The sequence below is a fragment of the Conger conger genome, chromosome 1 (genome assembly GCF_963514075.1).
Source record: "Conger conger chromosome 1, fConCon1.1, whole genome shotgun sequence".
Classification (NCBI taxonomy): Eukaryota; Metazoa; Chordata; class Actinopteri; order Anguilliformes; family Congridae; genus Conger; species Conger conger.
Genome location: NC_083760.1, coordinates 63,585,385 through 63,601,486, shown reverse-complemented (window position 1 = coordinate 63,601,486; position 16,102 = coordinate 63,585,385). Strand labels below are relative to the sequence as shown.

The 16,102-nt window shown below is 42.7% G+C and overlaps 1 protein-coding gene across 4 annotated transcripts in view; it reads right to left on the bottom strand.

The window, feature by feature from the left end:
- The window catches only part of LOC133121241 (chondroitin sulfate proteoglycan 5-like), a 29,547-nt gene extending 27,108 nt beyond the window's left edge, over window positions 1-2,439 (bottom strand). For 2 of the 4 annotated variants that reach the window (XM_061230448.1, XM_061230461.1), the window contains exon 1: window positions 1,765-2,439. In XM_061230448.1, the coding sequence (XP_061086432.1) occupies window positions 1,765-1,858 (94 nt within the window). In that variant the 5' untranslated portion in view covers window positions 1,859-2,439. The remainder of the gene's footprint in view (window positions 1-1,764) is intronic. The other 2 variants (XM_061230454.1, XM_061230466.1) reach the window with 2 other exon arrangements.
- Between the last annotated feature and the right edge of the window lie 13,663 nt (window positions 2,440-16,102).

Here is a 16,102-nt window from a genome sequence, read left to right as displayed (position 1 = left end):
ATTCAAACACACAACTCCAGTCACAGCTTCCTGCAGATGAGGGCTAAGTATGAGCACCACCCCAACTCTGAGACACAGAAATGACATCATCGTGCACCACACCCAAGAGACATATCAGCAAGTGACTTTAGGGTATATAAATCAGAATATTGTCATCCCAAAGAACATGCAAATAATCACAAATAAATTTTTTTTGTTAAATTACCACCAATGGGCTTCAACCATGAATTCAAAAGCCTATCTCAGCTTCTTAACCATTGACTTTTTTTTTGGTTTGTTTTTTGCAAGAATGCAGAATTAGGCTCGGTCATAATTTTGAGTGGAATGTCACTAGCATGAAAAACGAATCTATAGCCTAATGTATATATGCTATAGTCTTCGTGATGCAGTCATGCTCGTGTATGTGCGCGCCCATGAATGTTGGGCTCGCGCTTTCTTTCCTTCTCTCATACACGCCCAGCCACCCTGTTGCTGGGCGGCGATGTGCAGAAATGGAGCTTCGAGCCGGTTGGATCACAGCGCACCAACCCGCACAGGCGAGGCTTCAACCTAGTGGGCAATTCGACAGGAATCTTAAGGGCTTCAACGAGCAGCTGTTCATTGTAGAGCTGTCAACGTGTCATATTGTCAAGCCTTGGTTTTGTTGGTGTGTATATATGCCCAAGACTAGGATGCACTGTCGGAATGTTAGGACCCGCAGCTATGGTGATGTAGTAATGTCTGCCCATAACGACGTGACCCTAGCTGCATCCATCCGTCAGCCATAGACTAAATGTCAAATAATAAGACTAGCTAATCTGTAACCGGTCTGCCAGGACAGAGAGCAAAAAAAGAGGCGTAACCAATGCAACGACATCTAATGGCTTTGACAGCGAATGATTTATTTCCACATAATTTGAACGGATAAACCAAAACACCTGGTGTTGCCTGAAAATATCTTATGGTAACGTTGATATGTGTATAATTCATTGCAGAACATTTGCGGCTGGAAGGAAAAGCATCCGTTTAGCCACGTGCAAAATGGTTTTCAAAAAAAGGAAACACAATTTTGCGGTTCTAACACCCCAATGAAAAGCCTCGTTCAATTCGCGTGTGAAAGCTTCTGTATGAGAATGTCAGTGTAGACAGGAGCATGAATAATTCAACACAGTACCGCTGCCCTAATCCCGCTTTTGTGTCGCCCCATCATTGCTATAGAGACCGCAGCTGCTCCAGGGGAGAGCAATCACTGCATCAGCTCGCCACCTCTTTCTCTTTCACCTCTTAGACCGTTACCTATCGGTAAATGTTGTTGGCTAAGCACTTGTCTATAGGCAGCTGGATTTTACGCAACTTTGCCAACCTGTGGTTATAGGCTAATTAACGGGTTTATCTGACTGTCATCGAACATACATTTTAAATTACATCATTGTCGTTCTTTAACTTGACACTCATAGTAAACATGGCATGTCAGATTCGCTGTGACGCTTGATTTTCCAGCGTTAAAATAGGAAATTAAAACAAAGAAAAACATCACAGCCAAGATAATCTTAAAATCCTTACACGGCGTTTAACCTACATTTGACGTCGTGTGTCCAGGGCAGCGCTCTATCAATAGTAGGCTACGGAGCTCAGTGACACGGGACCGAAAAAGTCGGATTTGATTGCAGGCTACAAAGTAAACTGTCAATAAATAACCCCTTATGTTTAGTTCATATGAGCCTGCATGTGTGTGTGCAGCCCCCATGGGCATTTGTAGTTTGGAATTAAACCACGTTTTCTTACCATGTGCATACAAAGGAATCAAGTGCAGAACGAGAAAACTGGACAGCATCATCCATCTCCAGCATCCCCAACAAAATTGTGTCTCCCTGTCCATACTTGCGGCTACTGTTGTTCCAAAATACAAAAAAGAAACAAATTATCTTGAAAGAAAAACTATATTGTGAATAAATGCGACCGGGCTACAAATATTCCAAGAGGTAAATCCTTTTTTGTGGTTTCCACCACGTTACAAATTTTGTTCTTGGCGTTTCTCCATAGTTACTCCGTATTGAGAGGTTTGTTCTTGTCCTGTTTATGGGCTTAGTTACTCCTATATTCGCAAGATCTCGATTTGCTATGGTCCCATTGCCGCCAAATAACAGTCAAACATGCGCACACGCCGGCGGACAGCTCCACAGCTGACTGAGCGCGAGGAGAGCTTTCAGCGATTGGGCTTCACCAAGGAATATGAAATTTCCTCCTCGCCTGTGATGTGATCTATTCTGTTCTCAGAGTCTGTGAGGGGAAAATATAATTGTGCTCCCACAGTCTCTCTCGCTCCCCCCAACCTCAGTATCCCCTCCCAGGGTTTTTTTTTCTTTCTTTCAATAAATTGCTATTCAACTGAGTCTATTGGAGCTCTCGTGTGCGCACGCTCGGTCCACCACGCTCGCTTTTTGATGCTGATTTAAGCGGAGTATGTATTCCAAAAACCGGTTTTGGTTTATAATGTGTGTGCGTATGCGCGCGGCCGTGTGTGTGCAATGCAAAAATCTGAATACACGTTTTCAAAATACGTTACTCAGATGAATTTTGGAACAAGCTATTTCCAAGTAAGGACTGCTTAACTGCTATAATTAATGTATAGGAAAACAAAGTAGGTCATGATTTGGATCGGATTGCATGAATGTGGTGCATTTTCAGCCAGTTTGAAAAATAGCTTTGTCATAATTCTGTTGTGGTTTGTAATTTTGTTTATGTTAAATATTGTTCAGAATGTTTTCCACTTATTGGAAAGCCATTTAGACTCCAAAGATACATTCGCAGACACTTAAGTGACTATTCTGTGAGTCCACTTTTTTCAGAAGACATGCCAGGCCAGAACAGCCTATCCAGCAGTGCCACACAATTGCCTGGGAGGGTGAAGTCTGTTGACAGGATATTCCACATCTTAGTTGCCACAAGAGACTCCTTTGGTTGTCCAGACACTTATATGATGGCAGAGTTGTCCAACACAATGCCTGTGGACAATATGTCAGCTCTGGCATCTAAAGAAGACGTAGCAGGCTGTATGAATTTGTGTTAGTGTTCAGCAATTCAGCAATTCAGCAACTGCATTGCTTATTTCTCGCCTCAAATGTTTTTTGGCGGACCTTTTAGGTGGTATAGTAGAAAGTGTATTAATGGCTTGCTATATTGTACTGTTTTACAGAAAACCAACAAATGCTACCCAGTCAGGTGCCAAGACTGTCTGTGGTAGACAGTCCCTGTATATATTGATCCCATCAAACCATTTTCTGTATATTATGGAACCCACTTTATGCCCATAAAATGGACAGCTTGGGGGTCTGATGCATCGCCATGCATGGTCAAAGGATTTGGTTTGTGAGCATCTTAAGAGCCTTCATAGGGGTCAGGATAACAACTATTGTCTTTGCATGAATCATGAGATCAAGTATCCACATTTATGGCTGAATTATGTGTCTTGTCTATTTGATGAAACATTTTTCCTAATCTTATGCATCTGGGGCAAGTTAGATTCTTATATGGTGTTTCAAAATACATAATTTATGTGTTAGAAAAACTAGACAGTTAGAAATATGAAATAAGTATACAGATTTTAATTTGCACTGACTTATTCCGTGTCTTCCCAAGACACCCTTGCCATCTGGCACAAGAAATTGAGCCTTGATGCCTTACTGTGACTGGGATGGAGCCAGCGCCCTGTATTGAGGTGAGGGGGCTATAATCCTCTTTGTGGGGAACAGATTGGGCCACAGGACCTAGTCAAAGGGCAGGTGGCCACGTTATCCCCATCTCCCATGACTATGGGATCTAATGCCCTAGACTGAGGGTACAGAAAAACACATCCTTCCTGTGGATACTCTTGTCCTGAGCTGGACTGCAGGGCACCACTGCAGAGCACAAAGCATGTCAGGTGTCGTCAAATTATCAGTACCAGCCATATTAAACAGCATTTCCATTGTTTTGCCTGTACCTGGACCTGAAAGTCGCTTCCTCGTGGGTGAGCCTCACCTTTGGGCTGGCTGGGGGAGTGGCCAGCAGTCAGAAAAGCTTTATTAAATGACCTCTTCAGTTACCAAAAGGAGGCATCTCAATGCTAACAGACACCAATGTTTGTTGTCACATTACTGTCCTCCATTATTTCCCTGCAGCTTTATTCTTCCCGATATTTAAATGATGGAACTTAGGAGAAAGTAAAAAAATCTTCATCACAGAAGGAGGCAGATGCACATATGCACACATGTCCTTGGTGTACAGTCAGAGAATCTGAACATTGAACACTGAGTGCTAATGTATAGGGATTTGATTAACCTTGGTCCTTCCCTATCCCTACATATGCATTTCCAGCTAGCCTCATTTGCATCACGCCCCTCCCCTCCGAGCTCCGTACACCGAACCCGAGCGAAGCGCTGTTCCCACACGGCTCTGAGAGAGCCTGAGAGGAGTGCCAACATTCTCAGCATCAATAGAACCTACAAGGACAAGGAAAGGGGGCTCATTGTCCACCCCCAAACTCCCCCTCCCATCACCCACACCACCAAGAAAGGAGCCCAGCCAAAATGCAGGGGAACCAGGGGCTGGGAGAGGCAAGAGTTGACACCTCCAGTGCCGTGAATAGGACGCCCTCATCGCTATTCAGAACACAGGACAGAGGGGGGTGGTAGAGAGAAAAGAGCTGGCTGAATCTCGACCACAAGTGTGCATGCACGGTCACACACTCACACACACACACACACACACACACACACACACATACACAAAGGATGAAAGAATGCAAACTTAAATCGCAGGAGACAGAAAAGTCTTTAAATGAGCAGTCATCAAATCTGACGAGTGGAATTTAATAACAACCTTTAACCAACTTCTCACAGACACACTGTTAATAGTATTTTTTCACCCTGTCAGATGAATTACAATGTCTGTGGTTTTGGAAGGGACAGATTACAACAGCTTTCACCGTGTCTGAAATAGTTGCAGTTTTGACACAATATTTCATTAATTGTTACATTTTATATGTTATAAACTAGAGGTGCTAGTTCAATTTCAGAGAGTTTTCCTGAAATCCACATGCGACATGCCAGTGAATAAAAAATGTTAGCTTAAACATCAAATTGTTGCAATAATATTATATTTTGGAAAGTTATTTCAATATTATGAAATACATGCACCAGGCTTAATTTGGCATTGTATTTCTGCAGATTCCATCAAGTACATAGATAAGAACGGCCAACTGCAAAAAAACCCTGAGCTCTGCCCCACCCATTTACCAACTGCATCCATGAGCTGTCATTACCAGTGCTGTGTACACATTTAATTTTTGTTATGACATGGTTAAAATGATAGTATCCCTTATAGTTCAATTTCTCTAGCCACACCCAGGCCTGATTACTGCCACACCTGTTCTCAATCAAGAAATCACTTAAATAGGACCTGCCTGACAAAGTGAAGTAGACCAAATGATCCTCAAAAGCTAGACATCATGCCGAGATCTAAAGAAATTCAGGAACAAATGAGAAAGAAAGTAATTGAGATCTATCAGTCTGGAAAAGGTTATAACGCCATTTCTAAAGCTTTGGGACTCCAGCGAACCACAGTGAGAGCCATTATCCACAAATGGCGAAGAGGTCACAAAAGACCCCACAACAACATCCAAAGAACTGCAGGCCTCACTTGCCTCAGTTAAGGTCAGTGTTCATGACTCCACCATAAGAAAGAGACTGGGCAAAAATGGCCTGCATGGCAGAGTTCCAAGACAAAAACCACTGCTGAGCAAAAAGAACATTAAGGCTCATCTCAATTTTGCCAGAAAACATCTTGATGTTCCCCAAGACTTTTGGGAAAATACTCTGTGGTCTGACGAGACAAAAGTTGATCTTTTTGGAAGGTGTGTGTCACATTACATCTGGCGTAAAAGTAACACCGCATTTCAGAAAAAGAACATCATACCAACAGTAAAATATGGTGGTGGTAGTGTGATGGTCTGGGGCTGTTTTGCTGCTTGAGGACCTGGAAGACTTGCTGTGATAAATGGAACCATGAATTGTGCTGTCTACCAAAAAATCCTGAAGGAGAATGTCCGGCCATCTGTTCGTGACCTCAAGCTGAAACGAACTTGGGTTCTGCAGCAGGACAATGATCCAAAACACACCAGCAAGTCCACCTCTGAATGGCTGAAGAAAAACAAAATGAAGACTTTGGAGTGGCCTAGTCAAAGTCCTGACCTGAATCCTATTGAGATGCTGTGGCATGACCTTAAAAATGCGGTTCATGCTCGAAAACCCTCCAATGTGGCTGAATGTGAACAATTCTGCAAAGATGAGTGGGCCAAAATTCCTCCAGAGCGCTGTAAGAGACTCATTGCAAGTTATCGCAGACACTTCATTGCAGTTGTTGCTGCTAAGGGTGGCCCAAACAGTTATTAGGTTTAGGGGGCAATCACTTTTTCACACAGGGCCATGTAGGTTTGGATTTTTTTTGCTCCCTTAATAATAAAAACCTTCATTTAAAAACTGCATTTTGTGTTTACTTGTGTTGTCTTTGACTAATATTTAAATTTGTTTGATGATCTGAAACATTTAAGTGTGACAAACATGCAAAAAAAAAGAAATCAGGAAGGGGGTAAACACTTTTTCACACCACTGTGTGTGTGTATGTATATATATATATACGTATATATGGCTCCATGTAACCCCCATCTGTCACCACCTTCACCTTCACCACCTTCACCTCTTTACTTTACTTCATCCACAAGATTATACTTGATATTCAAAATCTGAGTACGAGATTTCAAAGAGCGGCAACACAAAAGTAGGCTTGTCTGCTATAAATACAGGACTTGCAAAATAGAATAATTAAATTAAACATTAAGGCATCACTACAGGCACCCATTGCAGCTCTTTTCTGATATGAGCCTTAGCTACTTTTCAGACCACAGGAGGAGGAGGAGTTTCTGACAGTTTTAAATTGTGAACAGGAAAAAACCATGTTGTACTGCTTTCGTACATGGCTGATAAGCCTTTAAATTGGTGTATAGACGTAAAATGAGAATGTGCTTAATATTTAATTTAATATTTCAGGAAGAGTGCAGTTTATTCACAAGCATATCGTATTAAGTAGCTCTGTGTGCCTGTGCCGTTCACCCACTAGACAGGCTACCAATCTATCACAGGCTTCTCACACACCATTCATCAAACGTGATGTCAAACGTGAAGAGCAGTAGGTACGCTTTCTTATCTTTAACATGATTTAGTAGGGGAATTAACTTACAGGCATTCCCTTTTGCCAGGCTTTTACTCAGAAGAGTGATTGTGAATGGATTTTTGAAGTATGGTTCTGCTCCATTCAGTGATATCCACACTGCCCTTTACAGGCAAATTCTGGTTTGTGCGACTTATGTTAGAATGCAATGACTATGCACATGCATATCCCAATAAAATAAAAATTACAGTCTACTCAGCAAATTAATAAATCATTTCAAGACGTAGAGATCTTGCAATTGTATAGCATTATGAAATGTGGAGCAACCCTCTCAGAGAAAAGCTATGGCTCTCCTGGGCAATTTGAAAGAAGTTCTTGCCAATATTAATTTTAAGCTTCAGAAAAATTGTGCTTAGATGTTCTGTTCACTCTGTTTTTAATTGCATTCTGGAAGTGATGTCAGAGTATTGTATTAGAAAGAAATAAAAACGATGTTACATTCCACATTCTTCTTCCAAACCACATTCCATGTTCAGTACAGCTGTCCACATTCAGAGTGAACATCTGGAAGTGGGCTGTACTGATAATAAAGCAGTCAAACCTAATTAACATGGAGTATCATCTCTTCCATACATCCTTCACTGGACTGCATTTGTCAGTGTGGAAAAGTGATGCAGGGGGTACATGGGGTTTCCAAGGCCTGAATAATTCAGTCCACCCTGGGTGCAGTGTTGAAAACAGATGAGCCCAGCAGTGGATCCCTGCAATATGCAAGTCACATAATTTGCATTACACATATGAAAAATGTATATAATTATCCGCCCATGCATATGAAGCCGAGCCTGAAGCTGAGAGGGGGAGGGAGAAAGAGGAGCTGGCTGGAGAACAGAGCCCCCTGGTGGTGGCTGCTGGCACTCTGCCCTGCTACCCCAGGGCACAGGCTGACTCAGGACACTAACTCCCATCCCAGGGCAGTCTCCAAACAGCCATGCTGGGCCCCCAGCCATTCTGCACAGAATCTAAAAATCCTCCCTGACCAATTCTCAAATTCCCTTCAGGTCAAGTTCCCTTAATAATTCATCCTTCATTCATAGAACTGTAGACATATAATAAATGCTCTCTCTTATGTTCAACTGAAATATTTGTTGTTCTGAAACCAGATGCGTTGTGTGTGCTTTCCTGCGCTTTACTGTACCTGGGCTACATGAGACAGTTTGATGGACAATGGCTGAAACACACAACTTCATATTTATGTGTAGATTCCATATAAATCATAAAACTTACATACCCAACTCATTTGGTTCATACCCACTGTATAAAGAATTTCTGATACACTGCTTCCCCCTGTTACCAAAGCAGATTCAGAAGCACTCCAGAAACACCCATTCAATTCTATTGTTCCTGGGGGTATTATCTTCATAAAGCATCCAATCAGTTTCAATTGGTGCAAGAGAGATGCAGCAACAACATAAGGATTAGTTATTAATCTCACTATAAAGCAGCCCTCACATAACAGAGATCCTATGGGAAAAGTACGGTTATATGTGCAAAGATGCTGGTTTGACATCGCTGTACAAAAAGAGGATGGAGATAATCACTGTTTGACCCCTGCCCCTCATCAGACTAAACACAGCACAAAAAATAACCCAGTTACCAACAACAAAAACAAAGTAATAATAACTAAATATTGTGTAGAGGTCACTGAAAGGAACAATAAAATAATGGACAGAATTATCTAAATAGTGAACAGTAGTGGGAAAATTGACCAGCGGTTTTCCCAAAATATTGCTTCTCCCAGGTACCATATGTTGGACTTGACAGTTTACTTCAGGCACAGTGCTGTAAAAGTTACACAATCTGCATAGAATTACCTGGTAGGGCTGCTCACTGGAAAATAATTAGACGTGAAAAACATACCAGGAACATATGTTGAAAAGATTGAGATGTGGAAAATAAAATTGGAAGGGGGTCTGAGCAGTGGATTAGATTAAATGGTTCAAAGATTGTTTACAAGATCATTCACCGTCACACATTTCTGGTTGTCAATTTACACCTGCACAAATGGCCAAAATAAAGAGTTCACAACATGGCATCTGCCCCAGATATCTTCAAATATCAAAAAAGTAATCAAATGTACTCATGGAAAAGTGTACTGATTATAGTGAACAAGCTATTTTATTTAATGTCGGATAATTTCTTGAGCCGAATATTGTACTTTACCTTGGCAGAACATTTTCTGGTCATCAGCTCACTTAAGTGGTTATTGCCTTAAGGAAATGCTGTGATCTAACGAGTTTCCTCGACAGCTGGAACACTGCCAATTTCCATGTGTGAAGGTAACAAACATAGAGATGCAGTGATTATTTATTTAAGTATGATGTTGCTTCAGTGTACTCTACCTCTTGTTTTCAAGTGTAACCTTTGGAATCTGTTAAGTGTAATGACAAGCATACTATGTGAGCCTATATTATTGGTAATTTTGGTCAATCATATTGACCCTTTTCATTGCTAACCCCCCACCTCCTAGTCCTATTATTAATGTTTCAATGGAACCAACCAATACACATTAATAAAAAATACATTTAACCAAAATCAAGGTTTCATCATTATTGGCACCCCTAATTTAGTACGTGTTGCATCCACCTTTGGCAAGGATAACGGACTTCCGGTCATACTTGACAAAGTTAATTAACAGATTTGGAGGGATTTTTACCACTCCTCTACGCAGAACCTTGGAAGAACCTTCACATTCTTTGGTTCGTGCTCATCAACTGCTGTTCTGTTCAGCCCACAGCTTTTCCATTGGACTGAGGACCGGCACCGGAGATGGCCATTGCAGAACATGAATTTATCACAGAACATTCCCGCGTGGCTCACTGTCGTGTTGGAAAGTTTGTTCCCCGATAGATATTCCCTGCTCCAACAGCCCTCTTACTTCTCTGTTCCATTGTTTTTACTTCCGTTATTTAAGTGCCATTAGTGCATGGTACTATTCCCGGCTGTGGCCATAGCTTCGAGAACACAGGATGGTGTGCTGTTAACCAGAGCAGAAGTAAGCTGTTTGTGCAGTACCCACATCACCCCACCCCCATCTCTCACTCTTTCTTTCACCACATCAGTAGGAAGCCCCTCAGGAAACCTGGTAAGTACACAACAATATGTATACAAGACTATATCAGCTGTATGGCAGTTTCAAGCAAACTGAATGTATTAATGAATTTGAACAGAAGCTGACCAAAATTCCATGTCCAGCTCCAAACTCTAGTGTGCATAGACAAATAGCCCAATGGTTTGTTTATTTGGCCAGTCACATCAATGATGCTTTCAGCTTCAGAAAAAGTGTACTCACATTGAAAAGGATGTCATACCAACTAAGAAATGTGGCAGTGAATCTTTGATGCTGATCCATACACGTTTGTCTCTTTTTAAAAAAGTATTTTCGGATACCATGTGAGCCTACAGGATTGGTTATTTTGGCAGGAATCATACTTACCCTTTTCATTACTAAAAAACCCTAGGTCCGATTGACATCCTACGCCTAGATTTTTTTGGAGAAATGTATTGTTGGATATTTTAAAGACATAACAAATGCAATTTTAAGCATCAGCAAAAGAAATGTGCTTTTCGGTCCTGTCCTCAGTTTGGAATCTCCAGAAATTGCCACCAAAACCTACATGACCAACAGTACAGCTGATTCCATTCAGGTTTTTCCTTTAATTGGTGACCCATCTGCATCTCCAGATGGTGGTTACTCGTAGCCTGTGGGGGGTCTGGTGCAATATTGGGCAGAGCCTCTGTAGTGGTCAAACCTTGGTTGACCAGATCTCATCGTACTTGAGGAGGGACATTCACAGTGGCATCCTGTTGAGGCAGGCATCATGGGTAATACATCAACACAGCGCAGGCAGGAACCACGGCATATTCATATGCGCTTAGTCTGCAGATATACTGATAACGTTACTGAATGATCATCTTTAATTTTTATATTTCATCCTTTGTGTTCATACAATACAAATGTATGTAAAGTATGAATTTTATTGAATTCATTAGACTAAATTAGACATTAGACTAATTTAAACTGGTTCTTACCCCCCACATGTGCACACACAAAAATAAAGGTCTAAACTTCCACAGGCAAACACACGCATAATTCCCAAAATGAACAATGAACAACCAAAACACTCCCTGGTCCTAGTGAAACAGATGGACAGTCAAGGGTCTGCCAGACCTGATGTAAAGAGTGCGCCTAATTTTCACCATTTGCTCACGCTTTCAATCAAGGGATAATTACAAATCAATTCAAAGAACAAAGAGTCCTGTTCTCTCCTATTTTTAAGCCACCATGCTTGGATAACAGCCCATCTGAAATGGTGACAAACAAGGGGGACAGGTAATGGGGTTGATGAGGCAAAATGGAATGTTAGATTGTGGAGCGGATTTTTGGGGAGCACCGAGGCATATGAAATGCAGGTATAAATGAAATGCAATGGAGGGAGTCTGAGTGAGCGATGCTAAATAGTGTCCCCATTGTCCAAGCCTCCTCATGTGTCACAGCTAATGCATTCTCACAAAATAACAACCAACAGACAAAGAGAAAATCCTTGCCACTGTAGAAGGGGCTGAATTATATCAGTCATTAGCTGCTTTTAACACAAGAAAATTATTTTCTAAATCCCTCTATTTCACAATAATTGGTTGTGATCATTAGCTAAGGCTCCTCTATTAATTTAAGGTTCTGTTCCACTGAAAAAATAACATTCTCAAATTGATCCGTTTACTGCTGCAAATCATCCCTCAACTATCCAACTTTCAGGATAATTCCACCTTTTGAATGATTATGTCGTGTTCAGTGAAATTACTCATTATTTACCATTTCTATCGTTTGAGTCGATTTTCTCAAAATCAGATTTTGGACGATATTACAGGACTCAAGCAAACCATTACTGCAGATATAGGAGAGTGTTTTGAGCCAATTATTTTTCTCGTTATAAGCTTTAGGACCGGGTACAGCATCACAAAACTCATTGTTAGATAGAACTGAAATTTATTTTATTTTTTGGTGAAAAATCTAAACTTTCTAGAAAAATTACTATTGGGTACTGGTGATGAGAAAATGTCTCAAAACAACTGTCAAACATGTCTTATTTACAATCTGACTTTACATTAGCACATGATGTACCTGATCTGGAAGACCAGATGCATTTTTGGTGGAACAACCTTAACTTCTCCAGAACCTGAGAAGAAAACCAGGGATGAAAACACCCAACAATAGCTTTTTCACAACTTTGAGCTCTTTAGGCTATTTGATTTAATAGGGTCACCATTTCCTTTGTGGTACTGCATGGTTGCATGGCAACAGGCCAGCATTATGAGATGCAGTATGAGGAAAGGGTGAATGAGGTGATATTCAGCAGTGCGGATACCATGATGCAGGTTGAAATATTGGCATCCTAAAAAACTGCTGATACTGTCACTGTCCAGAATCGCCTGGAAATGTTCCAAACCTAATGGACCTCTAATTCTGGCCCACCGATTCTAAGATTATTCCAGCCAGTCAATAAAGTCACATTGTCCTAGATCATACTATAGAGGTTTTGCCTCTAATCTGTAACTTGGAGGACATCCTTAGAGAATGCAGGGATGGAAAGTTGAAAGGCACACACTTGCTCTCTGCAGAATTTGTGGAGGGCTGAGGAATGAGGATTATAGCAGACTGGAGGAAATTGGCTAGAGGCACACTGCACAGTCTGTCAGAGGGTTGAGTGGGAGATGGAGGGAGAACGAAAAAGTCAGACAGAGGGATGGGAGGGTTCTAGTTTGAGTCTGCTGAGCCATCCCTAGCAGCCCTACAGGCAGGCTGGACCATTGGCCTACTTTCTTTGCCCTACTCATACGCTTTGTGCAGTTGTAATTGGTCACTCCTCACTACGGCTCCCCTAAACATTTTGTAGCCTCAAGAGAGAAGGAAGGTGGAGAGTACACACAAACAAAAATCTTTATGACGATCACTCCGGTGCCATCAATTAGTCTGTGAGGGTTCAGTGTTTAAGACAGAGAGATTCCACCTGGAAAGAGAACGAGAGCATTTTCTGTGTTTGTTGTCTTTAGCAGGAAAGGGCAGCAGCAGACCGCTTGTTCTGTCCTCTCCCCATCCTGCCAGGGCCTTCCACAGCCCCCGTTTCCATTTGTGTTTCAATCTCTCAACTACACTTCCCACATCCCATAGTGAAAGGGACCCTATGTAAACATTATTCTCAGTCAATAATGTACCAGGTTTTTATGGTTTCATCCCCTACTGATTGTGAGTTAAATTAAATATAGCAGTTAGCATACCATCTTTTTGGCAAGTTTCTGACCTGGTTCTCACAAGGTGGTAAATGACTGATAGCTGATGGCTGATGGCTGGATAAGACCTACAGTACAGCAGAGGTCTGCAGTCCTGGTCCTGGAGAGCCATTGGTGATTTTCGTCTTCATCTTACAACCAGCAAGCAATTTAGACTAAAGAAATTCAAGAGTTGATTGGGTAATTGACTGCTTGGTTTTTGTAATTTTAACAACAAACACAGACAGCAAAAGCCTCCAAGCTTTGAGTTTGGCTCTCCTGGCATCGAGCACACTGAAACACCATAAAAACGAATTTAGCTCAGCGAAGGTCTCCAAGAGGAACAGCTGATGTTCCCGCTCAAGTCAGCGGGTACAGTGGAGCGTGGCACCGCTCACCGTATGTCACTGCTCTCTCCACTGAACAAAAACAACTTGCCTTCCAGCCAATTTCAGCATGCTAGAGCCCAATGTCACATGGTTAACTGTGGGCTATGAGATCACCACTGAGCTGCTACGGACAGTGTCGCATTGCTAGAGTGAACACTGCAACCAGGAACCAGTCAGCAATATCAACATTTACAAAATAGAACTCCGTCCAGTTTGGTCTAAGGCAATTACCTCAAGCATCCACATCAGTATTAAGGCTTGTATACTCTTCCAGAACCATTCATTTTCTTCTGCCCAAATTTTGGCAAACAATTAGACTTCCTCCACTTTCATCAGGAACAATGTAAAAAGTCACTCAAGTAAACAGCTGAAGCCACATCATAAACAAAGAGCAATAAGCTAAAGCAGTCGCACGTGGAGAGCATACTCTCAGACCTGCCCGACGTGGAGGTTGATTTACGCGGCCATTCGGATCTTCAGGACAGGCACAACTACATTGACCGAAAAGGGGATTGGGAGCATTCAGCCCAGTTCAGGGCCCATTCCGTACGAATGAGAAGGGCTCGATTGAGCCGACAGCAGGATTAAGTACACGCGCGGCCCCAGGGCATCGTTATGAGGCTGACCCCCATCTATCCCTCCTGCCTCTGGGAGAAATGGGAAACGGGAGCCTGACCGTCTGGGATGAGGCCAGAGCTTAATTGCAGACTGGCAGCCAGAATGACAGTGCTGGCCCACAGTCAGACTGGGACGGGGACACCGATGAGGGGAGAATGACAATACTGGCACTGAGGATATAGGCACCAGCACTGAGACCAGAACAATGCCGTACTGACAGGGCCGGTCCCAGGCCACCCTGCCTGGCTGGCCGACCCCTGCCCACCCCTACCCCCCCCAGCACACAGACCCGGCTCTGCAGTCTTCATAACGGGACAGTTACGCCATGACCTCAGATGACACCAAAAACCTGTTTTCCCCAGTGCTTCAGTGATGGGAAAGACTTGCATAATAAAGTCAGGATTTTCTGGAAGAACAATAAAACGTCAGAAAACGTCTAACGACATTGCACAGGGGCGCATAATATCGTTAAGGCATTCGTCTTCTCAACCGGGTGAGCAAAATGTTGGAGCACACGGACAAACGTGTAAATGCTAGCAACCCTCATCCGTTTGTCTCTAAGCAAGCTGCAGCCATCTGCAGTCTGCACACATCGTCCTTCCCTTCTCCAATGTATTTTTATCTGTTGCCATGGGAACACACACCTGGGTTCTCTTCAGTGAGAAACAACCCGCGTTTGCGCACTCGCAGTTAGCAAGATTCATTCTGCAACAAGAAACGGTCCTTTAGAGTTATCCGTCTGAAGGCTATACACAACAGATATGAATTTGGCATTACTAGCATTACAATCATTTTTGATTCTTCTCGTTACATAACCCTGAAAGAAATGCAATGTGGCATTTTGGACCTGTGTGATTGTTGATTGAAACAGCGAAAAGGGGCCCAGCGTCACAAAGCAACACCACTGTGAACAGGCTTCGGTTATGTGACATACCGCCATGCCTTCCATAAGTATGGCTGATAATGTACCGCCTCAGAATTCAGAAAACAACCATGAGACACCACCCGTTCTAACTCATCTCTTCGTGTGAAAGGGTCAGGAGTGGTTATACCGGGAGAAATGTGAAGACAAGATGCTAGGTCATCGATGACAACATAACCATATAGAGCCTACCTCTAATCCAGTTAATATACACAATACCACTGTGGGGACACGAGGAGAGCTTTGTGCCTTTACCACGAATGACTCTCGCCATACTACATGCCAGCGACTGCATTAGATCAGACACCCTGGGAACAGACAGGAAAAAGGCACAAGGGGCGGCAGAGGAAAATAAGTCGGACCGCACCGCTCACAGATGGTGGGAAGACTGGGAGAAGAGGTAACGGAACTGAAGGGGGTAGGTACGCTCGAGTTGCAGGGGCATGAGTTCATTCATCGTGGCAGAATCAGCGCAACCCAGGGAGGCAGGAGGGCAAGGGGAGGAGCAGGGTGTTAATTATGAAAGACCTGAACCTATTCCAGAAGCTTCTCAGCTCCCACTAGAACGTACAGCACGTCTGTCTCAACGACGTGCTGAGCCACAAGGCCGACGCCCGGGACAATGGAGAGGACGGGAAATGGATCTCAGGGGACGACATCAGGG